The following is a 26,989-nucleotide window of genomic DNA, read 5'->3' on the forward strand; positions in this document are numbered from 1 at the left end:
AAAAACTAGGTGCCAGATGGGTTAGCCACCTGTGCAAAATCAGCTTGTACTGCATGAAAACCGATGAGCCCACCCCAGCCCGAATCGGCTTGCAAATGGTAGGCAGATACATACACGAACCCCGAGTCTTCTGAAAGTGGAATTTTGCTTTTTAAAGCCAGACATTCTCATTGGGTACAGCTGCGTGGTGAGGGAGCCACAGAGGATTTCAAAGGGTTTGAGAAAAGATTATGGTTTTCCCACAAGCAAGATTCATGCTTCCATACCATGCAAAGAAGGGTACCCTACTACGGTACTGTCACCTTAAGGAAAAGATGCGCTGTTACGACAGACAAGCTATTTGTAATTGCTTTCCTTTGAGTACTGGAGCGCAATGTCCATCTATCGACGAAGAAATAATCTAGACACTCTAAAGACTTTGGTGCTGGGTTCGGGGGGCCAGCATCTGTGATGTGGGAGAGGGCATGGACCCAGAAGACATTGCAGAATGTGGAACACCCAAGAGAGGGTGTGGGCAGGGTTCATCGGCTGGGAGGAGTCAGGGAAGGGGAGTACACTCCTTGGTCTGTTTTGTTTCCTTTGGGATCTGTATTGAGGGCCATTTCCTTTCCTGAGGTTGAAGGTCATGAGTCAGGAAGGGATAGCAAGGACTTGGGCTCTGGAGCTCCCCAGCTACCTGTTGTTTCAAATTGCTATATCTGCTTGCTTTCCTTGTGGGTTTCAAGGCAGTGAGGTGCAACGGTGACAGATTTCTTTTTCTGTCATTTTGATGATTGACTGACCTTGCTAGCTGTCAGCCTGGATTCTGGCAAACATGTCCCCTTCATTCAACAACAGGAGTAAGACAAAAGGGGTATTTATGACCACACCTCTGTACAAACAGGAGCCTGTGATTCCCCTCCTCACCTCCTTCTGCTTGCTTGTATTTACTGGATTCCTGGGACACAGCCAATATCTGGATTATTTCCTTTTTGCAGGGTTGGGGACTGAACCCAGGACCTCCTGCATGTTAGGTAAGAACTCTACAGTTGAGCTACACCCTGGCCCCCAATATGTAGATTATAAGGAAGGTGTAAGAGAATGGTAATGTTTTCTAAAGCCCAGTGATGGGCAACCCATTCCAGGGATGTCTGGATGTTACTAAGAGTAAACCAGGAGGGATGGCTTCTCTTTTTCATGGTTTAGACAGTGTTTAAGCCCAGGTCACTTAGTCTACCCTGAACTTTCTCAAGTGGGAGACTGTCAATGAAGTCTACTCAGCTCGTTGAGATTTCTGGGAATTGTTATGGATGATGAAGCTCACAGGTCAAGCTTTGTAGGTACCTGAAAAGAAGATGTCTATCTCACCTGGGGCTCTCTGTTTCCGGAACATTCCACATTATATTAGTTGTGGTCATAAGTCATCCTGGAAAGTCTTAAAAGATTTGAGAAGCCACCAGGGCACAGAGGGGTTAGTGAAGAGACTCAAACAGATGGCTGCTTTATTAAATTTTGTGAAAAGGTATAAAGACATTATTGTTAATTGTACTGGGAGCCTCTAGAAGTTGGTTATTAAAATTTTCAAAAATTTAAGAAGTTAATCAGGCTCCAAATCCTGAGTCAGACTAAATCAAAATAGGAATATTGAGTACAACTGGAATTCAAGTATTGGTGGTCAGCAGTCCCAAATTGTAACAATTAGGCATGTGACACCTGAGAGTTTTTTTTTTTTTTCTTTTTGTTGTTGAGAATTTCAGGTTTGATGGGAGGAAACTGACATCATTATTTTTCCACACCTTACCAAAAAAAAAAAAAAAAAAAAAAAAGAAAGAAAGAAAGAAAAGTTTTCTCATCCATTCACCCTTTTACCATTGAGGGCAGCATCAGATTCATCAAGGCCCCCTAAACAAGGCTTCCTCCTTGGCCCACTTCTAAAGCTAGAGACAATTCTGTGGGTTTTAATTGTTCTTGAGACAGTGTCTCATATAACCCAGGTTAGCCTCAAACTCTGTATCTAGCTGAGGTTGACCTTGAACTTCTGATCCTCCTGCCTAGTTTCCCATTGCTGGGCTGGAACCCACAGTAGCTGCAGCAGCTCCACCCACTGAGCTCTGTCCTCAGCCCCTCCTGTTTTGTTTTTCTAAATCGTACTTTTCACACTCACTATGATGCTGTGTGGCACACGCAGGGCTTCTTGCTATCTGTGAGATTATTTAACCACATGCACAATCTGAGATCCAAGAACACATCTGAGTGAAGAGGCAGTCTTTTCCTCGACCAGAGGATTTAAAAAAAAAAAAAAAGCCTCAAATGAAAATAAAGGACCCAACGGGATGTTCACACGGAGTTACTCTGATTTGGGCCGACATGGCTTTTCAGAAGCGTAGGCGCCAGGTAAATTCAGGGTGGCTTTTTTCTCCGGATCTGGAAGTGTGAGCGTCTCTGGAGCAGATTTTTTCCGGGGCCGGTCTTTGGGAATGGACAGAAATTCTGGCGCATCTGTGGAGAGAGGGGTGGACGGGGCACTGGAGGGGGCGCTGCGCACCGAGGAAGGCAGAAGGGCGATGCTGGAGATAGAAATGGCCGGTGGGAAAACGCCGATCTTCTTGTTGGTGGCTTCCTGAGTGGCTCGTTCGAACTCTCGCACTTCATCCATTGTCATGTCTTCAAAGAGAAAAGCAGAGAGAACAATAGTTACTGTTCAGACCAGCAAAAGGGTTTATAGCAAAATCTGGGGAAGCTACCATGAAGCCAACCCATACCCATTACAAACCTGAATTGTCTTTGAAATATTAAACCCTGTTTGATTTTTATTTTTTCCTATCCCATCTTTGTTACTAAGACACATCCCCGAAAAGAACATTTCTTTTTTGGATATCAACCCAAGATTTTTCAAAGGACACTTCAGTAAGTATTCAGGAATTACTGAAATACCCTTTATTTGCTGTGTGTGGTGGGCGGCTGCATCTCGGAAGAGAGAGGGCAACCTTCAGGATTCAGTCCTTCCGACATTTGGGTCCTCAGTTCATTGTGCTGAACTCAGGTTGACAGGCTTGGCAGCAGTGGCTACCTTTACTCGGTGAGCCATCTCATTAGTCCAATTAGTACGCATTAAAAATGTGTGTGTGTGTGTGTGTGTGTGTGTGTGTGTTTTGCTATTACGGGTACATGAGGCTTTTATAAGACTGGGCCACATCCTCCATACAAAGAAGGTCATTAAAGCAATCAGTGGCCTTGACAACATCACTATCAAGCTTAGATCACAAAAGAGCCAGGTTGCTTTAGAAGGTAAATTCACGCATAACATTGGAACTTTTCATCTTTCTTAGCCTCAGAACTCGAGGCTTTATTTGTCTCAGCAACTAGGAGCACACACTGCTTTCCCAGAGGACCAGAGTTCAATTCCCAGCACCCATATCTGATGGCTCACAACCACCTGTAGCTCCAGCATTGGGGGAGAGTATGTGGAAGTCAGAGGACAACTTTCTAGAGTTAAGGCTCTTGCCTTCTACCATGTGGGTCCCAGGGATCAAATTCAGGTCACTAGGCTGGGCGGCAAGCACCTTTACTCACTGAGATGTCTTGTAGACACTTATTGTTATTAGGAATTACTGTCAGTCTGGCTATTCCTGGAACTCTCTGGTGATTCTCACTGGGGATAGAGTAACAGGGAAAATGGAGATATCAAAATAAGCCTGAAGTGAAGGCTTTGCCTTGGGGTAGAGCAGAGCCCATGGGGTCTGTTTATCTATTCTTATTCATTGCTTCTGGTCCTCTTCCGTAGTCTCAGTGGTTCGGGTCTCTTTGAAGTGTTGAATGTGGAATGAACAACCCATGCTAATCATTAGGTGATCTTTGTGTGGCTGGGGATCAAATCTAGGGACTTGAGTATGCCAGACAGGCGGTGTCCCATCAAACTACACCACTGGGTTTCATAACATCTGAACAAAGAAAACAATAAACACTTTTTTTTGGGGGGGGGGGGAGTGTTCTCTGTGGCCCCAAGTGTCCTGTAACTTTCTTCGTAGACCAGGCTCTAGGTCTGCAAAGCCCAGAACTACCTGCCTCCCAAGTGCAGGGATTAGAGGCATGAACCATCATGCCTGGCTCAGAAAACACTTGCTATTAAATTAAATCTGTGACCATTTCCCTATGAAATTTTTAAAAAAATTCCTGAAAGGAAAGAGTTTTCACAAGGGAGATAAGAACAATTGTGTTGACATAATATAAATCTTACATGATTTTAAGAAAAATCATACCTACCAACTTACCACTTTTAAATGAATAAATTAGACTCAGCTCTTTAAAGCAGCATTTACTTGGAGAATTTTAGTGAACTAGGATATATCTTTAATAAATGGATAGCAATTTTGAAAAATTACTTGGTTAACAAGTTGCTGAAATGTTGTGATATTGTATGTTTCCAGCAGGGGGCAGAAACGATACACCACAGAATTTAAATTTTAAAAAACAAAAAAACAAAAATAAAACCAAAAAAACCTCCAGAGTCTCTTCCTTGGAGGCTTTGAAACCTCTCAACTGTCAAACTGGACTGTTTTTTTTTTTTTCTTTATTGTGCTCATGGATGTTAATTTTGCTTACTTCCAATTTAACTTATCCATGTTCAGGGTGAAAATTTAAATTTCATTTTACCACCCGTGAAGGTGCTAGAATTATTAATTTTTTATTTGATATGCTCTTGGGTAGGTCAGGCTGGCCTCTTACTCACTATGTAGTTGAGGATAACTTTGGATTTCTGATCTTCCTGACTCTACTTCCCCGGAGCTGGGATTTCTACACCAGGCACAGTTTATATGGTGTTGGGGATGGAGGGTTCTGCACATGGCCGGCACTCTGCCAACCGCGTTACATCCCTAGCCTCGCTATGTGGCTTTATTACTAATTACACATTTTAAAAGATACTTTTAAATTTTAGGGTGCGTGTCTGTGTACATGTGGAGCCAATTTGCTCTAACTGGGCTCTGGTAATTAACTCAGCTCACTAGGCTTGTACGGTGAGGGACTTTCCCTGATAGGCCATCTTGCTGGCCTATCCACACACTTCTTATTTGTGGTACAGCCTCTCGCCTTTAACCATTTTTTTTTCGTTATGGAAAAAAAATGCGATTGCAACAAACAAACAACAAACAACAGTAACAACAACATAACAGATGACCCACGATCTCATGGAATCCCAAAGAAAGACAACCATTATGCATCAATCATGGTGACAATGGGTTTCTTACAGCCAGAGAATAAGTGGGGGCGCATTCTGAGTTATCATCTTTCTCTATACAGTTTAATGCCAATGCTGAGTTAAAACAGAAAGAACACATGCAAAAGCCTTAAGCTGTAAGCTCCGCCCGCCCCCGACTCCCCACCGAGACAGGGTCTCATAATATAGCTCAAGTTGGCCTCCAACTTAAGGCAATTCTCCTGTCTCAGCTCTCAAACACCACCTCTGGCTTAGACCCTGAAAACAGTAGTGCTCAGTGCCCTTCAGGCATCCCTTGTCCCTCCCTCCCCTGTAGCTTTCTTTGTCTGGTCTGTGTTTCTAGAGAACAGCCTTCAGAGCAGTTGATGGCACTGTGTTTGACATTCCTAGGAGAAAAGGTAATCAAAAGCAAGGAACGTTCTGGAACAGTTTCCTTAAAAGAACATTCCTATCTTTAGAACAGGAAAAAAAGGAGAGGTGGGGAGGTATCTGATCAAAATCGGGGCAAACCTTCAACAACTCTTGCTTCAATCGCGGTATTCTGCAAACCCCAATCAGCGTGTGCGCGACAGGGGGAAGGCGGAGCCAGCCCACTCTCAGGCTCACAGGCGGTCACATGCATCCAGTGGCCAATGGCGTGCACTAGCCTGGCAGGGCACAGTCCAAATCATGCTGGGAAAAAATTAACTAAACATTTCCAAAACATTACCAGAAGGTCTTCCAATTCTAGAGCCTTCGTCACAACAGCCACCTCTCAAAGTTCTGTAATTGTGCTCTCATTTCTTTTTTAAAAAGGGATTAATCATTTATTTATTTATGTATTTATTTAGTGTGTGTGTGTGTATGTGTGTTCACAAGTGCATACAATACCTGCTTAGTACAGAAGAGGGCGCTGGATACCCTGGACCTACAGTTATAGGAAGTCGTGGGCACTGGGAACTGAACTCAGGTCTCTGCAAGAGCAGCAGGTGCTCTTAACTGCTGAGCTGACTCTAGACCCTACATTCTCACTTCTTAAAAAATAAAACAAAACAAAATAAAAGTAGCAGCCATGTAATAAATGTGCCCTTGAGTTTTCAAGTATCTCATAAATATTATCCTAGGGTCTGGGTGTGGCAAACACAAGATCTCAACCTGCTGTTCCCAGACAGATCACACATAAGAGATCTGGCTGAGACCTAGGTAACAATTCAGTGATAAGTCCTTTGTTATCTATACCGCCTCTTTGTTAGCACAACTGACCAAGAGATAACTACGTATTTAAATTCTGCTGTACACCATATAGTCAGTTCTCAGTAACCCAAGGCTGTCAATAACCCAGGGCTTTCTAAGGCCTTTGATAAGTCCTAGGCTAGATCTACTATGTAGCACCCCTAAATCTCAGCTCACCACCCCTCCACCACTAGGCATGTGTGTGTGCACAGATTGTAGCTTACTCTGGAGATTAGCCTGAATCAAAAGGAATGGATTGAGTAGAACAGCCTGAAAGAGTTCTAGAAAGCCTTTCAGAGACTAACACAGCTGAAGAGCAAAGCCCTCCATGGAATAAAAGTGCCAACTCTATGCCTTGAAAAGTTGGACATTTGATCCGCTTTACATTTGACACCCACTATTGCTCCTATGTTACTTTGTGATTGGTGCAGGCCATCTGACAGGTACCCCCAAATGTTTCCACTCTCTGTGTCCTGGGTTTTATGACTGGGTTAGCCATGAAGTGAAGCCACTGAAGAATGGAACGATCTGGAAGACCCAGGTGACTGACACAGCCCACTCAAAGACTGGGGGTGGGGGGCACCTTTACCCACAGTCTCTGGGAGAGGTTGTGTTTTCACAGAAGGCTGGGGACCCCAAGTTTTTAGGGCCTGACAGATGGGTTTCCGTGTCTGTCTCCCACAGGGTGGGCAACGCGCTTTGAACAGTCTACATACACTGGTCTGTGCATGGGTCTCTATGTCATCCACAGTGGAGGAGTGCTGATTGCAAACTTTTATGTTGGTTTGTTCATGCATGTTTTTCTCGTATTCCCGAACATCATCCATTGTCATATCTGAAAAAAGTCAAGACGTGGGCAACTTCCGTTATTAAATACAAACTTTAATGGGGGACACTTTAGGGGAAGATGGTAGTTCTGCAAAGTTTCTTTTTTTTTTAATTAAAAAGCAGGTGACTGACTAACTTTATGGGGTAAAATCATAAAGTTAGATAAACCAGCCAAAGAAGAGAGTGAGGAGAAAGAAGAGTGGAAATCGATCCTGTAGGGGTGATTCTAGGAAAGTGGGCGAGAGTGGTTAGCGAGTGGCCTGTGCATAGCCTGAGATCTCCTAAAGCTTTGTTAGAAGATCTCTCTCAGGGAGAGAGGGGACAGGTGGTTTTGGTTTAATACTTACCTTCAGGTAGAACTTTCCAGAGAGATACTAGGGCATCTTTAAGTTAGTGCATTTGACAACACCAAGGACACTTTCATTGCTATGGTAGGAGACAGGCTGTGGAGGGCAGACCCAGTGCATTCACGGGGAGTGTGAGAGTTGGTACAGTTCTCACACAGATGCATTATTGCATAGAGTACAAGGGGCCAGAAAGTGCGGGTCTTTGAGAGTAGTCTGACAGCTTTGAGATGGCTGACGCTCTTCCACCCACGTTGATCTATAAATACGATGGTGCACAACACCATGTTTGGCTAGAATCTACAAGTTTTCAGTGTTTCGGGATAATGAGCTCTCAATCCTTAATGGCTGTTGGCAGGAGATGGTTTTGTGGCAGTGTCTGGTTATGGCAGGGATGGCGAGGGAGGAATGCTGTAAAACATCCCATACGGCGGGATCCCCAGTTCTCAACAGACTAAGATCTCATTCTAAATGCCAACAGTGACCAGGTTGAGAAGTCCTGTTGCATTCTTTCAATATTGGCACTTGGGAGGCTGAGGCAGGAGGATTATGGTTTCAAGGCTAGCCTGAGCTGTATGAGACCTTGTCTCAAAAACAAACAAGCAAAAACAAACAAAAAGAAATCCAAAGAATCTCCTCTTTCATAAAATTGATATTTTACTGGTCTCTCCTTAAACATTTCCCTTGTCTTCCACTCCACCCCCAACTCTCTTGCTTTTCTGATGGTATTTTATCAGCTCTTCTCCCAGTCCAGCAACCCTTTCTCAAGTTCTTGGCAGAATTTCACTTCAGGCATCCTCACCAACCAATAAAGTATGCAAAAAAAAAAAAAAAAGCATCTGCGCCATCACTGATTGGCTTAGTAGGGGATTGCCTCTTCCATTCCTGTCTGGAGTTTTTCCTTAAGCATTTTCTGGATCATGTGCCCTGATGTGTTTTTTTTAAATATCAATCGCGTATCATGTGAGGTTCTCTTTGCTTCCAAAGGGCAGACCTGCCAGAGCTCATGATTTAATTCTGTATGGTCTGGGGCTGAGGTGGAGTGTGGCTCAAAAATCTAGGCCTGGGCTGTTTTATTGAACTCATGGTATGCCTCTCAGCCCTGGAATCATCCATCAGAAATGCTGTCCACAAGCAATGTAAGTATGGAGAAAGCTAAGCCGCAGGCCGGTCAAGCAAGGACATGCTCTTCTTTTAGAAAGAAGGTTATTGACAAGCAATAAAAGAACGCTTCTTTAGGGTGAAGACAGAAGGGACTTAGTCAATAATAACACATTCTGCAAGACCAAACCCCACAGTTTCAATGACTGATTATCAGTATTTCTTAATCACAAACACACCTGGAAATTAATACGAAGCAGCCCTGAAAACACGTTTCCTTGTGCACATGTCATTAACCAATTAATTGGGAAAACTTGAAACCCAGAGAAGGCAAAGAGTTCACTGCCTCACTGTGGTGAATCTCCACAGAAATCATTCTTTATCTTACGTAACTAGCTCACCGCAGAGGGAGGGACTTACCATGGGGCAGACTCTGGACTTTCAGAGCTATATATCGGTTTTGTGGGTGTAAAAGAGGGTTTGGCGGCAAAGATGACCGGTGCCTTGTTCATAGTGAGATTTGAAAACAAGTCTAGGGACTGGTGGGGCCATGTGATTGACAACAGAACCAAAAACATAAGACAAAATGAAAATGAGGTAGAAGACTATGTAATATTGGTAGGAAAGGTTCTTATGTGTTTAAAAACACCAAGAGCATCTATGTCTGCTCTCCCTCCCCACCTCCCTCTCTCTGAGTCAGTGTTTCATGTAGTCCAGGTATCAAATCTCCCTGTGTATCCTAGGAGGACTTTGAACTCCTGATCTCTTCTATCTCCACCTCTCAAGTGCAGGATGCTGCGGCTACATGCTAGGTAAGCTACCAACTAAGAAAAATCTCTTTAAGTCTTGAAATACCTCCACATATCATAAATGCATATGAACAGGAGGTAAACATGTCAATCCTCCTTAGTAATTTATGGAAATGCTAATTTTAAGTAGAGAAGATCCACTTTGAGTTATCTGGTTAAATGCATTGTCTTTGCAATGGGTATTACCTCAAAATCCATATGCTCATCAATGTTCAATTGAATATGCTCAGAGTACACTTTCGAAGACAATTCATCCTCTTACTGATTGATTTTTCAGAGATCAGAGTAATTTCTAGCAACTTGGGTCCAGAGCTCTTGCCAGAAACAAATGCTTCCGGAAGTTATCACCTAAACTTTTAAAAAGTTTTTACAAATAGTTATTTGTGTGTGTGTGTGTGTGTGTGTGTTTGTGTGTGTGAATGCTCACACACATGCATCATAGCACACATGTGTGCTCAGAGGACAATTTGTGTGCCCTCTGTGTGCAGTGTGGGTGTGCATATGTTTATATATGTATATAGCTATATGCAGAGGTCAGAGGTCAAGGTCTGGTGTCTTCTACTATCTCTCTGTATTTTTTTTTATTATTGTTGTTGTTGTTTTTGTGTCTGTGGGTGTTTTGCTTGGATGTACGTCTGTGTACCACTTGCACACAGTGCTCCTGGAGATCAAAGATGGAGTGGGATCCACTGTCTTGTGGATGCTGAGGATAAAACCTGGGTCCTCTGGAAGAGCAGTCAGTGCTCTTAACTGCTGACTCCAGCCTCTTGGCCTTATTTTTTGAGACATGGTTTCTCACTGAACCTGGAGCTCATTGATTTGGCTAGCCAGGCTAGCCAGTGAGCCCCTAGGATTCTCCTGTCTCTGCCTCCCAAGTGCTGGGATTAGGTGAAGCCCTCTCCTGCATAAAGTAACTCTGCTGAGGTAGAGTTCCCTCTGTTCCTGGCTTAACCTTGGCAAGATGTTCTTGTCCCAGGGTATTTGTGAATTGAGGCTATTTTTTTGTTTCCTCAACCATCAGCTAAAGACTCACAAGATATGGTAAAATAAACTTCAATTAAATGAGTCTTCTATCCCTTCAATGTTTATCACCTTTCTTGCTGTAGTTATTAGATAGAGTCTCTTGTAGCCCAGGCTGGCCTTTAACTCCTGGTCCTCCTGCCTCTGCTTCTCAAACACTGGAATTACAGGTGTGTACCACAGTGCTCAGTATCACCATTACTATTTTATACATTTTTGAGATAGGGTCTCGTTTGGCACAAAGCAGCCCTGAACTTGGTAGGTAGCTGAGGGTGACCTTGAACTCCTGGTCCTCCTGACTCCATCTTCTGACTGCTGGGATTACAGTCACTGTGTACTGTTTATGCAGCGTTCCTGATTGAACCTAGGGCTTCAGGCATGCTAGTCAGGAACTACACCAACTAAGCCACAGTCCCAGGACCATTTTAGTATTTTTGTTTTGTTTTATTTTCTGAGACAAGGCATCCTCTGAAGCTCTTGCCATCCTGAAACTTGATCTATAGACTGTCTTGAAAAATCACAGAAACCCACCTGCTTCTTCTACCTCTTGATCCTTCATTATTTGGTGTGTGCTACCACATCTGGCTTCATTTAAGTATTCATTTTTTTTAATTTATAGTTTTTATTTATATGGATGTTTGTATGTGTGCATGCATGCATGTGCACGTTTGAGTGTGTGCCCATGGAGACCAGAAATGGTCTTTAGATCCCAGCAGGTGCTGGTGTTTGTGAGCTGTCTGACAGGGGTGCTGGGAGCTAAACTCCAGTTCTCTGCAAGAGCAGTGAGCACTCTTAATTGCTAAACTATTCCTTTAGCCCCGGAATTAAATGTTTTAAAACTACTATTTATTTATTTATTTATTTATTCCATTATTCAAATAATGCCAGGATTATGTTACATAAAAAGAACTCAAGGTGAGATAGCTCACCAGGAAAACTACTTTCCACCAAGCCTAGTGACCAGCATTCAAATCTCAGGACCCATTTGGTAAAAGGAGAGAAGGAACTTCGGAGAATTGTCCTCTGACCCCCATGCATGCTTCATACCACAGACAATCCAAATAGGACTGAATTATAGAAGAAAAGGGCTTAAATCCTTATAGCTGCTTTGACTAGTCTTATGACCTTTGGAGATAGTTGTGGGTAAGAGACTGATGGATCCTTAAACACACACACACACACACACACACAAAGAGGAGAGGGAGAGAGAGAGAGAGAGAGAGAGAGAGAGAGAGAGAGAGAGAGAGAGAGCGAGCGAGCTCTGGCTTACTACCTGATCTGGTTAATCTCTCCCCTTCCAGACTCCTAGGCCCTAACAAACAATGGTTGTTCTACCATTGTAAAGCAAAACTGAAGTTGAAACAAGTCTTTGGGTCTTAGAAGACCTGATTATGAAGTGGACTGAGCACCTGTCTCCAGCAAACTGGTGGCCATCCTTCCAGAAGACTCAGTTTTAAAGTCTCTTTGTTATTATCCATGTTTTTTGAGACAGTGTCTCATTATGTATCCTAGAACTCATTATGTAGCCCAGGCTGGCCAGAGATTCATGATCCTCCTCCTGTCTTAGCCTCCTGAGTACAGGGATTGTAGACAGGCACCATTAGGCCCAGTAGGGACTTAAAAACAACTCATTAGAACAATCATAACCTAACACTTGCTTTTTATGTAAAGCTTCAGCGTTTCCATCTTCTTTGTGTTGGAATCAGCCAATCCTCAACACTTCGAACACGCCCTTTCCATACTGCCCAGACTACTGAGATCTAGAACAGCAATTGATAGCTGCAATTTTGTTTTTCTTTTTTAAAATTTAATTTAATTTTATAAGCACGGGTGATTTGCCTGCATGTATACGCCTGTGCACTGCATGAGGGCTTGCTGCCTGCTGAGGTAGGAAGCCGACATCTGATTCCTTGGAAACGGAGTTATGGGTGGCTCCGAACCACCATGTGTTTGCTAAGAAATGAACCTCAGTCCTCTGTAAGAGTAACAAGTGCTTTTTTATCCTTTGAGCCTCTCCAGCCTCTGCTTTGAGACAGGATCTTGCTATGTAGTCTCTCCCTACGTAGTACAAGCTGGTCTCAGACTTGTGGCGATTTTTCTGCCTCTGCCTCCCAAGCACTGGGGTCATAGATGGGTACCCCTGTGAAAAGGAAAGTGATATGATATTCTGAGTTCCCTTCCTAGAAAGATGAACACACACAGGCTCAGGGTCTGCTTCCAGGAAACCTGGGGCTCCTGGAAGATGCCAGCATGGTGGAGTCACATGGCTGCTGATCACGTCTCTACCTGAGCTTGCTTCTCGTCTTGTCAGGCCATCTCTAGGGATCCTGGCTGACTTCTCAGCCACTTCATGAGGCCGTTTCATCTACCAGCCAGAACTCAACCTCCCACACATTTTTTTTTTTTGAGGGGGGAAGAGTCAGGTTTTCAAAGACGTTTGTGAGGCCCCCCTCAGTCACAGGGTCCCTGCGGCAATCTTCAATGTGCCTCTCTGAGAATACTGTCAGATTTGAGAAGCCAATCCGAGCTTTTTTTATGAAGCTGGGCTGGCTATTTTTATCCATCTCCCCTCTCACCCCATCTCCTGAAATGTGTCGTGGCTCGGCTGATTAGTGTTCTAGTCATGCAGGGAGGCTCAAGGCTCACAGATAAAGACCAATCAGGGCTTTGGAAAGCAAACTCAACTCCTCCAAGATGGACACGCCGATACTTTACGACGAACATGAGCAGAATAAAATCTGCTTTAGGGAAATGGTTTCGTGACTTCCAAGAATGCTAGAACTCAGTAGAGATGCAGAAATAAATCCTTGGGTAAGAAAAGATCACCACCCTGAATAATGTCTTTCCTTCATTCCTAATTAAACACTGGAGATGGGGAGACTAATTTGAAAGAGGAGAGAGGCAACCAGGAGTGTCCTGGATGATATTTAAGGACGGACAGGGTACACTACCCAAACATGCTCCTCAGGAGGCGGACGGCACCCAAACCCAGTCTGCCCAGAAGGGGGCCTCTTTTCTAACACATCTGTTTAAAGAAGGAGGTTGGTTACTTACTTCTTTAATTCTTAGAAGGCGCCAGAGCTTAGCAGCTGGCCCCAAAGACATCTATGATCCTCCTAGTTTAATCTATTTGGAATGAATTATTTAAGCTGTCCTTGTAAGCCAATCTGCCTTACATCCCAGGCTGTGAGCCAACAGTTCGGAATCAACCTGGAGGGCTTCTGGAACCACAGAGGGCTAGGGGCTTGAGAATGTGAATCTTTAACAAATACCCAGGAGATTCGGAGGCTGCAGGTCTAGGGACCTTGCTTTGAGAACCAGAACTGTAAACTGTGGCTCCAGAGGAGGCTGCTTTACTTGGGACCTTGTCCGTGTTTATTAACAGGGGCCTTGCTGAGCCTGTACATGATCAAAGGGAAAAGGCAACCAGAGGTACCTGAGCCGAAGGGTTATCCTGGTTTGGACTTTGCCTTGGTTATAACACACCCATCTATCTGAAAGACCCATAGTTCCCTGAATGACCTTGAATCAGTAAGTGGCTAAGGAGACGCTGTGTGGCAGGGCCTGTTTCTATTCATTTAATTTCCTGCGAGTCTGCATCAGGTAATGAAGGAGCCACTGTGTTCCAGGCCAGCAGCTCAGCTGGGCTGCCGAGGTCTGCAAGAGTTTATACCAAATTGATGGTGTGACTCTCAGGTCCCTGCTGCCTGAAAGGGCTGCTTGTTTTGGTTTAGACTGTCGATGTGGACACAGGGGGTGGAGACCACTCCGGGGTTGACAGCAGCCCTGATGGTCTACATCCACCAAAGCCTAACTAAGCCTTCCAACCATAACTCAGACACAAAGAGGATTTTGTGATCAATAGACTCCTTGAGTTGCTAACTGCCTTCCTTCTTATCCTAAGTAAATAGGTAGGAATTCTTAAATAGGTAGGTAAGACCTTTCGGCTGGAGAGCCTGTGTTTCATCTAATACATTATTCTAGCTTCAGGCTCTTGTAATAATCTGAGAATTCTAAAGGAGCCTCGCACATGCTAGGCAAGTCTCTCCCACTCTCTTAATTAAATGGCCTAAAGTCATCACTTCCTGGCTGCAGGCTTAGCTGAAGCAGAAAAGAATCAGTATCCATTCTTCATATCCGCTTACTGGATACATACTCCCACTTCGGCTTTTCCTCCTACATTGGTTGTCATCCTCTTTTCTCATTAAGAAAAATTATCATTGTATACATGTGCACGATATGCATATCCCATGATACACTTGGGTAGATGTTAGCGGACAACTTTGTGGAGTCATTCTCTCCTTCTACCTTTAACATGGGCTCTGGGGAACGATTCAGGTCGCCAGGTTTGGCAGCAGACGCCTTTACCCACTGAGCCATCTCCCTGGCCCCAAACCCTCTTTTTGGAAGGGCAGGCTTGAAATGTTTTACCTCCTTAAAGCAGAGTGAAGCCCTCCTTTGAATATTTCTGAAAAGCCCTCAGTAGCATTCTGGTGCTAGAGAATCCTAGCTGTGAGCTTTGCTTTCTGCTCATCAAGGTGGCAGATTCTGGGTCCTCTGGGTGCCTGACATTTATGTGATCAATGCAGGTCTATTGCTCTTTGACTAGCCCTGGGATATTTTCTGGAAGTTGGCAATAAGGGAACCATGAGCTCTGAGAAGTACAAGTTAAGAGAGGACAGACATCAGACATTACTTCTTCAACTGTTTTCTTTTCCTCCTTCCCTCCCTCCCCCTCCCCCTCCCTCCCTCCCTCCCTCCCTCCCTCCCTCCCTTCCTTTTTGGTGTGTGTATGTGTGTGGTGTGCATGGGATGGCGTTGGTCAAAGGTTCTGTATTCCCTCTGAGACTTTCTCCCCAGTAATCAAAAACAATACCAAGAAGATAAAAGCACCCAGAAAAAGTTAAGGACCAGAGGAAATAATCTGAGGATACTCTCCAGTGACCTTTCTCATAAAAGCCAGGTCCTGGTGAGTCTTCCTGACAGCACAGTGCATAAAAATGTCCTGTGGTTGTGGGACATGATAATCTAAGTGGGGATGGGCATTTGGATAAACCAGGAGAAAGCGCTTCCTCTTCAGCAGGTGCGGAGCTTGGAAAATGGAAACATAAAAACTAAACAAACCCGTGGCCCAGCAGACCAAGCCTTTTAAACTTGTAGCTTGAGTAACCAGCATTGCCCTCACCCATTCTGTTCAGTGTAGCCTTTCACTTTAAGGTAGGATAGCAGAGGGGTCAGCTGCTGCTGTGGAAACTGAGGGTAAGGGTGGAATAAGGGTGGAAAAAAGACCAAAATGCAATGTAGGTTACACCCAGGACAAATAACGTGACTTAGGACAATAGACACATACAGTCGGCTCTATCCTAAGTCACTGGTTGGGCGTGCTCGCTCATTTCTATTTATAGTCAAGGACACTGGCCACCTGATGACTGATTCAGGGAGGCAGAGAACTCATGTCCACACAACCGCAGTGCGGAGCATCCAGGGAGGGTGGTCCATCCATCATGGTATCAAGCAAGCCTTCGGATGACATTAAAAACAAAAATAAAAACAAAAAAGAAACAAAAAAGCCAGAGCAGTACTTTCAATTAGAGCTACCCAGGCACCTATGCCTCCATCCGTCCTTGACATCTTAGAGAACTTGTATGTCTCTGATGAGGGTCTGTTTCAAGTGTTCACTGTATCAAGGGATGGTTACTTAATAAGATGCTTCAATCAGATAATGTTGAAGTTCAGGATAATTTCGGATGGATCTGAAATCCACCCCACAGAGAACAATGGAGTCCTGTGTGTCCGTAAGACAAGCACCAAGCACGCCGAGGTCCTACTTGGTCAATAGTTCTGTGGTTATTTCAGACCGAGCTCCTATAATTACATCTTTATTGGGCTCACAGGACAGAGCTATTTCCAATACAGGAAGTGGTGGCCTGCCCTTTGTTGTTGTCCTTCTAGGTTACACTTGAAGCTGGGTGTACTGAAAGCCAAGTCAAGGTGTTACGAAACCACTCTCCAAGTTATTTTGGGCCATCGGACTTACCATACCACTCATCAACCCACGCAAAGGCCTGTCTGTGTCCAATCAGCAAGATGTCTCGGACCACCTGAATGAAGAGTAAGAGAAGGAGGTTGACATAATACCGGGTGTGACCAAGAGCGTCTGGGGGTTGAGGGGCTGGGGCGTACAGTGGGTAAAGTGCTGCCTGTTTAAACATGAGGAACTGAATTTGGATCTTTAACACCCATATAAAAATTAGACATGTTAATGTATGCTTGTCCTGTAGCCACAGAGCTGGGGGAGTGGAAATGGAGGTTCCCCAGGAGCTTTCTGGCCTGTCAGTGAGCCCCAGGTTTAGTGAGAGATCCTGTCTCAAAACATAAGCTGGGGTCAGTGAGCCAGGTCAGAGGGTAAGGTGACTCTTGCTAAGCCTGCCTGAGTTCAATGTCTGGGTCTCAACCGGTAGAAATGATGGAGGGAGAGAACAGATTCCTGAAAGATGTCCTCTGACCTCCTTATGTGCCTCTCCCCATGTAGAAATAAACAAAATATAAAAATATAGTACAATAATTTAGGAGAAAATTTTAAAAATCTGTAGAGACAGGTAGAGAGAGACAGAGACATAGAGAGAGACAAGGATGTTGACTTTTGGTCTCCATAAAAACGTGACTGACAAATGCACCCCCCTTCCAAACATACACAGATAGGCATCAAATAATGATCAAATAAAATAATATTTTTTCATCTCTTTCTTTTCTTTTTTTTTTTTAACGTTTTTTGAGACAGGGTTTCTCTGTGTAGTCCTGACTGTCCTAGAACTCACTCTGTAGACCAGGCTGGCCTCGAACTCAGAAATCCACCTGTCTCTGCCTCCCAAGTGCTGGGATTAAAGGGGTGCACCACCACCGCCCGGCTTTTTCATCTCTTTCTTAAAGATCTATTTATTTTTATGAGTGTGAGTGTCTGGCCAGCATGTATGTATGTGTACCATATACATGCAGTACCTGAGGAAGTCAAAAGTGTGTGTCAGATCCTTTGGAACTGGAGTTACAGATGGTTGTAAGCTATCCTGTGCAAATCATGGTTTTCAGAAGGAGCAGCCAGTGCTCTTAACCCCTGAGTCACCTCTCTAGCCCATCTCTTTCAATAATTATTCATTGTTTTTTCTTTTTATTACATGAAAATCAAGCCTATAAGGATATTTCTGTATCTTGTGTCTCACATCCTGTAAGGATGATGCTTTGGTTATCTGCATTCATTGCTCAATTTCAAACGGAACCAAGTGTTACTGACACTCCCTACACACTGGTCTATGAACATCTTAAGCAATTGCACAGGATGTGGGTGCAGGGGATCTCCCAGAGAGACAAGAGAATAGTGTTCCTGATGGTTCAAATGATAATGACCCATAGGCTCATATGTTTGAATACTTGGTTTCCAGTTGGTGGAAATGTTTGGGAAGGATTAGGAGGTGTGGCCTTGTTAGAGGAGGTACATCCCTGGGGGTAGGCTTTGAAGTGCACGCCTTTAATCCTAGCACTTGGGAGGCAGAGGCAGGCAGATTTCTGAGTTCAAGGCCAGCCTGATCTACAGAGTGAGTTCCAGGACAGCCAGGGCTATACAGAGAAACCCTGTCTCGAAACAAAACAAAACAAAACAAAACAAAACAAAACAAAACAAAACAAAACAACAAAAAACCCAAAACAACAAAAAACAAAACAAAAAAACCCACTAAGACTCATGCCATTCCAGTTAGCTTTCTTTCTGTCTCCAACTTGCAGAGAAGATGCAAGCTCTTGGCTTACTGCTCTAGCACCAAACCTGCCTGCCTGTGCCATGCTTCTTGTCACCATGACTGTGGACTGTAAGCAAGCCCCTAATTAAATGCTTTTTTTCATTCGGTGCCTTGGTTATTGTGTCTCTTCACAGCAACAGAAAAGTCATCAAGACAGTAACCTTTGCTATTCAGAAAAGGGTTCACTTCCATCAAGACATACCCTCCTTCAAAGGAATAGCAGGCTCTGTACCAGTTAAATCTCAAGGTGATTAGCCCAGAGGAGGCATTCCAGTCATTGCTGAGTGAGTGTCCAGGAGTTATCATTAGTTTGTACACACCTTCAGCCTGGCTCAAAGGTAGATGAAGCCATTCATTTACATGAAGAATATGGAACAGGGCTGATCAAGAGCAACAGTGGGGCTAGCGGCACAGATCAGCAGGTAAAGGTGCTTGCTGTGACACTGACAACCTGAACTCCGGGCCCAGGGCCTGTGGCTGAAAGAGAGAAACAACTAGTGTGCTCTGACCTCCACAGCATGGAGCTCAATAATAGTAAACACACACAGCTTACCAAAAGAAAGGAGGAAATGCCTCATGTGTGTATGTCAGCCTGTGGTGCCAGCTCATCAAGAAACTGATGGTTGGGGCCAGGCGGTGGTAGCACACGCCTTTAATCTGAGCACACAGGAGGCAGAGGCAAGTGGATCTCAGTTCAAGCCAGCCTGGTCTAGAGAGTAAGTTTCAGGATATCCAGGACTACACAGAGGAAACCCTGTCTCAAATTAAAGGGTAGGGGGCAGAAGAAGAAGGAAAAAAAGAGGGAAGGAGGGAGGGAGGGAGGGAGGGAGGGAGGGAGGGAGGGAGGGAGAGAGAGAGAGAGAGAGAGAGAGAGAGAGAGAGAGAGAGAGAGAGAAACATGGTTGCCAAGATCCTCCGAACTGGGAACCCCTGTTTCACAGATTGATCTGTTTTCTTCTTCTTCTGTATGTTTGTGTGCACAGTGTGTATACTATGTAGGCAGACGAGCATGCCTGTGAGGAGGTCAGAATAGGACACTAAATGTCTTCCTCTTTTGCTTGCTGTCTTGAGACAGGGTCTGTTAGTAAACTGGAAGCCTGACACTAAGTTCACTGTCCCTCTGCCCCTGAGCCCCCAGGATGACTGGACAGCAAACTCTCTGATCTGCGGGTCCCTGTTCCCCAGAGCCAGGGTAAAAGGTGTGTGCAGTCCAAACTCAGGTCCTCAAATCTGTATAGCCTGCAATTGTTTCTTTGAGGGAAATTGGGATAGAAAGCTAAAGAAGAGAATATATTGTGTGTGGGCACACGGAATACAACTTAGGTACTTTTATTTAATGGGACGCCTTTTCATTCTGTATAAACGTGCTGTGTGTGAGTGCACACACCAGTGTGTGGACACGTGGAGGGCAGTGGGCTGATGCTGGATGCAGTCTTTTATTGTTATCCACTTTCTTTAAACTTTTTAAATGTTAACTCTGTGTGTGTGTGTGATGGCACACATCTGTGTGTGATAGCTGGAGGACATCTTGCAGAAGTCAGTTGTCTCCTTACCCACTGAACCGTCTTGCCAGGTTTCATTACTTTTCGAGACAAGGTCTCTCACTGGACCTAGAACTCACCAATTATCTACACTGGCTGACTAATAAGTCTCTAAGGGTCCACAGTGATAGTGTTATTACACCTCTATACCCATCACGTGCTTAGAACTAGCTTTTATGTGGGTGCCGGGAATCCACACTTAAGGTCCTGCTGCCCGGGCAGCAAGCTCTTCATCTACGGAGCCATCTCCCCAGCCCATAAATATTCCTTATTACATTTCTTGGAAACTCACAGACAGCCTCCAACATGCCTTCCTTTCTTCTTGCCAAACAAAATCCAGTGATTGTCAAAAAAAAGCTCTCATGGAAGGGCTGAAGTGTGTTTCGATAAGCCACGGGTTTTAATTGGGTGGATTTTCAGAAACAAGGGAAGCGTTTCTAATGAAGTGTTTATTCCTCCTGCCTCTGGGTATTCGTCGAGGTCCTTTTATGATTTGGAAGTAGAGACATGTAATGAATCTAAGAAATACCATGCAGCAGTACACACTCGAGTGCTGACGGTGTCAAATTCATGGAAATCAAAAGAACAGCATCGCCCGCATCTGTAAATCCACCCTGTCGCATTAAGCACAACACAGCTGTGACTGGCAATGACTGGCAACCAGGCCTCAATAATGCGTTAATGGCTGGCTTTTGAATACCACCCCCCTCGCTGTGAATAGACTCTTAAAAAACAAAGGTGTTTGGACAAAGCTCCCCCACTACCCAGTACTTTCAACCCCTGTAAACACTTCCTCATTAGCAGAACAGGTGTGTTGGGGGCGGGGTTATAACACTTCCTTTAGTTTGGAATTAGGCAAGGAAGTGTAATAGTAAGCCAAAGAATCCTCACAGGTATTTTAAAGAAACAAAGGAGGAGCCAAAGTCATTGTCAAGGAAGTAGGTGAAATGAGCTCTGGGCAATTTTAAACATGCTTTGTGAGAGGGAATGAGAGCATGACCACAGGATGATTCTTTACTTACAGGAGGTAATTTAGGAGAGTCTATCATAGGAGGGAAGGCAGCAGACAGGTGTGGTGGCACACCCCTGAAATTCCAGCACTTGAGCACTCGAGGCAAGCCTTGGCTACACAGTGAGTTTGAGGCTAGCCTGAGCTAGATGAGACCCTGCTTCAAAAGAATAAAAACAGGAGCTGGGGAGTTGGCTCATCTGTTAAAAGCGCTTGTTGCTCTTAGTTTGATTCCCAGCACCTATATGGCAGCTCATAATGACTTGTTTATCTCCAGTCCCGAGAGATCCAATTCCCTCTTCTGACCGCTGGGGACACCAGACCTGCTTGCGGCACACGTGGGCAGAACACTTACAGACATAAATGTTTGTTTTTGTTTTTGTTTTTTTTTAAAGAACAAAAGCAAAGGAAGGAGAATGAGAGAAGGAAGGAGAGGGAAAGAGATGAGAGAATGTAAAACCGAAGGAGAGGACAATGGAGACAGGGAGCTTAGGTAGTAACATAGTTACTCTGTGATTTGTCTTCCTGCTCAGTAACCAAGGACAGGACCCAGAAAGAAAACATGAAGTTTCTGTGATGACAAGTTACAATTGTTAACTGGCAGTCTACAATTGCCTGGGAAGGAAGCCTTAATGAGGAATTAATTACCCAGATCAGGTTGACCTATGGACATGTCTGAGAAGAACTTTTCTTTTTCTTTTCTTGAGACACTGGCTGGCCTGTAATGTGCTATGTAGACAAGGCTGGGCTCAAATTCATGGAGATCTGTCTGTCTTTGCCTTCCAGGAGCTGTAATTAAAGGTGTATACCACCATGCCCAGTGTGAAGATTTTTATTAACTGCTTTAATTGCTGTGGGAGCGACCTGCCCATTGTGGGCGGCACCATTCCTTAGGTTTAAGTTCTGAACTGTGTAAGAGTAGAGAAAGTGAGCTGAGCAGTAGTCTCTCATGCATTTATTTCTCTCAGCTCTTGACTGTGGCTGAGATGTGATTAGCTGCTTCAAGCTCGTGCTGCTGTGACATTCCCATGCAGTCTGGAATAGTAAGCTAAAATAAATCTTTTCGCCCCCAGATTTCTTTTTGTCAGGATGTTTTTAATCACAGCATCAGAAACAGAACTAGGGCTGTCTCTGAACTTGACTCCTGTGGTGGTTTGAATACGCTTGGCTCATGAGAACTGAAACTATTAGGAGCTGTGGCCTTGTCGGAGGAAGTGGGGGTAGGCTTTTAGAGTCTCTTCTTGGCTGCCTTGGGATCAAGATTTAGGAAGGGCTCTCAGCTCCTCCTCCAGCACCATGTCTACCTGCACACTGCCATGCTTCCTGCCATGATGATAATGGACTGAACCTCTGAGACTGTAAGCCAGCCCCAATTATGTCCTTCATAAGAGTTGCCTTGGTCATGGTGTCTGTTCACAGCAATGAAACTCTAGCTAAGACATTTCCCCTGCACTTTACCTGTTCACACTGAGTGGTGGGATGTGTACAGAACCCAGCAGAGAACCACATGCTTTTCATGTTAAAAAAAAAAAAATCTCATGGCCTTTGGATCCATCACAGAGCCTACTCTTACCACCAGCCTGGGAAAGGAAGGGTGCAAGAATGGGTCATCAATTCCAGTCCTAACTTCAAGAATGAACCTTATACCCAGATGCAAGATGCACATCTATTAAATCCCAGCTACTGGGAATCCTGAGGCAGGAGGGGCTTAAGATCAGCCTCAGAAGTGTACTAAGATCTCCATCTTGAGACATAAAAACAATCCTCCACCTTGCTATTGACAAGTGGTCTGTAGACAAGTCCAGCTAAGAAAAACTCAGAGCTTGGAGGGAAAACGATGGTGTTGCTAAAGGACTCTGGGAAAGGTAGTCTTTGTTAGATTTTAGTAGAAAAACAGAGAGTCAACTTTTCTCAACTATAGAGAAAAAGAACTTGGAAGTTTTTGATCCCACCCCATCCCACCCGCCTGGAGACAGGGTTTCTCTGTGTAGTTCTGGCTGTCCTGGAACTTGCTCCATAGACCAGACTGGCCTCGAACTCAGAGATACACCTGTTGCTGCCTCCTGAGAGCGTGTGTTACTACCACCTGGCTCGTTCTTTTTTTTTTTTTTTTTTTTGACAGGGTTATGTGTATACATACATACATACATATGTATATATCTGTACCCCAGGATGGCCTTGGATTCACTATGCAACTAAGGATAAATTTGGACTTCTGTTTCTTCTGCTTCTACCTCCAGAGTGCTGGGGTTAGAGGTGTGTATCACCAAAACTGGTTTTTGGAGTACTGAGGATGTAACACGGGGCTGTATGCATGCTAGCCAGGTAGTCTGTCAACAGAGCCACATTCCTGCCCCCATGACATAGGGAATAATTTATGCATTTGTTTAAATTTTTATTTTGTTTTTCTTTATTTATCTGGTCTTGTTTGAGACAAAAATTTTCTGTCTAGCCCTGGCTCTCCTGGAACTCGATCCGTAGACCACACTGGCCTTGAACTCAGAGAACCACCTGCCTTTGTCTCCCGAGTGCTGGGATTAAAGGCATGCGTTACCACTGCCCAGCTGTCTACAGTTTTATAACATTTATTTATTGTCGTGTATGCACATGCTCATGCAAGCCTCAACGCTTGGCTGGAGGTCAGAGAAGAAATAACTTGTGGGAGTCGGTTTGCTCCTTTACCATGTGCGTTGAACAAGCTGTCAGGCTTGGCAGCAAGTGCCTTCACTGGCCCGATTACTTGCCCTCGTGTAAATGACAGCAGTTACAAAGGGCTCTGCTTGGCATCCCATGTGCCATTATTTTAGAGTCATATGGAAAAGAGTCCTATTTGAGACCTTGAGAAAACTTGTGTCATCAAGTTGGTTCCTTCCACCAAAGTTAATCTGGTTTCCAAAGCGAGAGCCCTGTTGAAACCTGTGCTCTGGGCTTGTTCATCATCCTGTAGTAAGAGGACAGTCCAGTAAGAAGAAGTGTTGAGGTGTGCCACCTAATGGGCCCACGTGGAGCTCTTGTTCTGCCTCTGAGGCCCTCTTCTACTTTTGGTGCCTACGTAGGCAAGTTCCTCTGAAGGAAAATTATCCCTAGGAGCTGTACCAAGAGATAAGCCTTCTGGGCTCTTGCCAAGCCCAGAGGTAGATTAACCTAACTAGCAAAGCAAGCCATATATTCTGTGGATCTCACTTCCCAAATATACTCATCCGGAAGACTCAGAGGTCAGAATGAGAGGTGATTTATAAAACTGCTACACAGAGCAGTGGGAGGAAATTACACCCTACAGAAAATGCATTTTCACCTAAGAAGTATTTTCTAGATATAAGTACTTGGTGTCAGTTCAGCACTGGGGCATTGGGCAAGCATGCTATCTCCTACCAGGCAATGATGGCAGTAGGGACCTTGTCCACATCCCAGGGACCAGGCCAACCACCCACCTTGTGCACAAATTGTTCCACTCGAGTCTGAAGGCCCCACACCTCGAACTTGACGGTGACCAGTTTGTAGGAACACATGATGGGCTGGTGGTTGTCTCGCCAGCCTTCTCTTAGCTGCCCTCGGCCTGTCTTCTCAGACTTGAAGTGTTTAGGATCCTAGAAAAGATACGCCAAACAAACCGGTATATTAAAACTTCAGAGCCATGGGTGAGGCAGCACAGGCCTGTAATCCCAGTTCTTGGCAGGCAGAGGCAGGATGGTCAGGAGTTGAAGACCACCTCAGGTATATAGTGAGTCAGAGGCTAGCCTGGGCAACCTGAAACATCTCAAAAAAAAAAAAAGCTATCTATATGAAATGTCCAGAATGGGCAAAATACACATAGACAGAAAGTAGACCATGGGACCAGGAATAGGGAAGACCATGGGGACTACTAAGTGGGGAGGGGATGGGGATGGGTGGGTGGGGTGTCAGTTTCCTGGGAAGAGCTGGAGAGGCCTGGGAAATGTCTCAGCAGGTAAATACCCTTGTCATGTAAGCCTGAGTACCCAAGTTCCATTCCTGGAATCCACATAAAAAGCCCAGTGGAGGGCTGGAGAGATGACTCAGCTGTTAAGAACACTGATTACTCTTCCAGAGGATGTGAGTTCGATTCCCAGCGCCCACATAGTGACTCACAACTGCCTGTAACTCCAGTTCCTGGGTACCGACACCGTCATACAGACTTGCATGCAGGCAAAACAATACACATAAAAATAAAATTAAAAAAATTACATTTAAAAAAAAAAGAGCCAGATGTGGTTGGTGGTGGGCATCTGCAATCCCAGTGCACTTATGGGACGATGGAAGGCAGAGACAGAATCAGCTGGAAGGTCCAGAGGCAGTAACCCGACTATGCTGTGCAATGGAGCAATAGAAGACCCAGCAGGTAGGAGAGACAATGACTCCACGTTCACGCACATATGCACACGCATGCCCACATGCACATACGTGCAGACTTAAAGAAATAAAGATTATAAACTCTTCTAGCGATGGGCCTATGGTGGAAGACATCTTTTCATACAATCTGAAACTGTGTTCCCAGGCATGGCCACTCAGATTTAGCTCAGAACAAATGATCTCTTATTCCTGTTTCACACTGACAAGGCAGAGCCCTTGTCCTCCCGCTGCTGCTCCTCTTCTGAGAGTCTGTCTGAGGCACCATCAGCTTAAGATACAACAACTGCGTACAACACTATGCTGGGATGTGGCTCTGACGGTAGAGCGCTTGCCAACATGCATGAAGTATTCTACAGGAGCAAGGAAGAGCTCTAACCACCGAACAATCCTGCCAGTTCACATGCCAGACATCAGTAACTTTTCCCTAAGCATTCTTCTCCCTAGCTAGCCCTTTTTCCTGACTGTCTCTTCTGCTATTTTTTCTTCAGGAGCCCGTCGTGTGTAGCCCAGGGGTTCTGGTCACCCCCACAACACTGTGAATCTTTTGGCGCATGGAGGGCTCTCCTAGCTAAACTTCCAGCACACTACAGGCATGCATTCCAGACCCATAATCCTCATGCAGTAAACAAGACACAGCAATATGAAAGGGAGTGCAGGGCCTTCCTGAAAGAGTCAGTACAGGACTTTACTCCCAGCACTCAGCAGGCAGAGGCAGGCAGATCTCTGTGACGACAGCTTGGTCTATAGAGAGAGTTCCAGGAAAGCCAAGGCTACACAGAGAAACCCTGTCTTGAAAAAAAAAAAATTCAGTTCAGAATGAGACTAGAAAAGCATCATTCACACAGCTGAAACTACAGAGGTGCTTTAACCAAGGTGCGGGGTGTGTGTGTGTGTGTGTGTGTGTGTGTGTGTGTGTACAACCTTGGTAGTCAGTGCTCACCTTCTGCCTTCAATACAGACTCTTGTTTTTTTCCTGTATAAGTCAGGCTAGTTGACTTTCAAGCTTCCAGGGACTCTTCTGTGTCCACCTCCCATGTTACTATAGGAACACGGGGATCACAGATTCGAACCATTGTTCCTGGATATATGTAGGTTCAGGGGATTCAAACTCGGTTCTTTACAACTGTATGGAAAATTCTTTATGCTATCTCTCCAGTCTCAAGGTATGATTCTTTTTTTTTTTTCCAGAGCTGAGAACTGAAACCAAGGCCTTGCGCTTCAAGCGCTCTACCACTGAGCTAAATCCCCAACCCCAAATTTAAGATTTTTTTTTTTTATGTGTATGAGTACACTGTAGCTGTCTTCAGACACACCAGAAGAGGGCACTGGAACTCATTACAGTTGGTTGTGAGCCACCATGTGGTTGCTGGGAATTGAACTCAGGACCTCTAGAAGAGCAGTCAGTGCTCTTAACCACCGCGCCATCTCTCCAGCCCCTCAAGGTATGATTCTTAATGGCTCCCAAAACTCTTAAATTATAGTAGGGTATTGTAAATCAGAGTCTGGGGAGAGGTTAGCTGTGAATGAGAAGTCTACTGGGTTTACCAGAGCCAGAAGGTAAGATCTGTAAAAGCTGTGGGACTTTACATTTATAAAATTCTGTGTGTGTGTGCACGCTCGCGCACGTGTGTCTGTGTGTCCCATAGTTGATGTGTTAAAGTCTGAGGAAAACCCAGGAGTCAGTTCTTTCCTTCCCCAACGTGGGTTCTGGAGATCAAACTCAGCTCATCAGCCTGGGCAGCAGGTGCCTTTACCTGCTGAGCCATCTTGTCA

The 26,989-nt window shown here is 44.7% G+C and overlaps 1 protein-coding gene across 1 annotated transcript in view; it reads right to left on the bottom strand.

Moving 5' to 3' along the window:
• Positions 1–1,833: 1,833 nt before the first annotated feature.
• The window catches only part of Pitpnc1 (phosphatidylinositol transfer protein cytoplasmic 1), a 111,997-nt gene continuing 86,841 nt past the window's right edge, over positions 1,834–26,989 (bottom strand). The window contains exons 7-9 of the mRNA XM_028780563.1: positions 24,280–24,435; positions 16,546–16,609; positions 1,834–2,643 (exon numbers count right to left, since the gene is read on the bottom strand). Of these exons, the coding sequence (XP_028636396.1) occupies positions 2,327–2,643; positions 16,546–16,609; positions 24,280–24,435 (537 nt within the window). The 3' untranslated portion in view covers positions 1,834–2,326. The remainder of the gene's footprint in view (positions 2,644–16,545; positions 16,610–24,279; positions 24,436–26,989) is intronic.

Source organism: Grammomys surdaster, unplaced genomic scaffold (assembly GCF_004785775.1).
Source record: "Grammomys surdaster isolate TR1022 unplaced genomic scaffold, NIH_TR_1.0 371, whole genome shotgun sequence".
NCBI lineage: Eukaryota > Metazoa > Chordata > Mammalia > Rodentia > Muridae > Grammomys > Grammomys surdaster.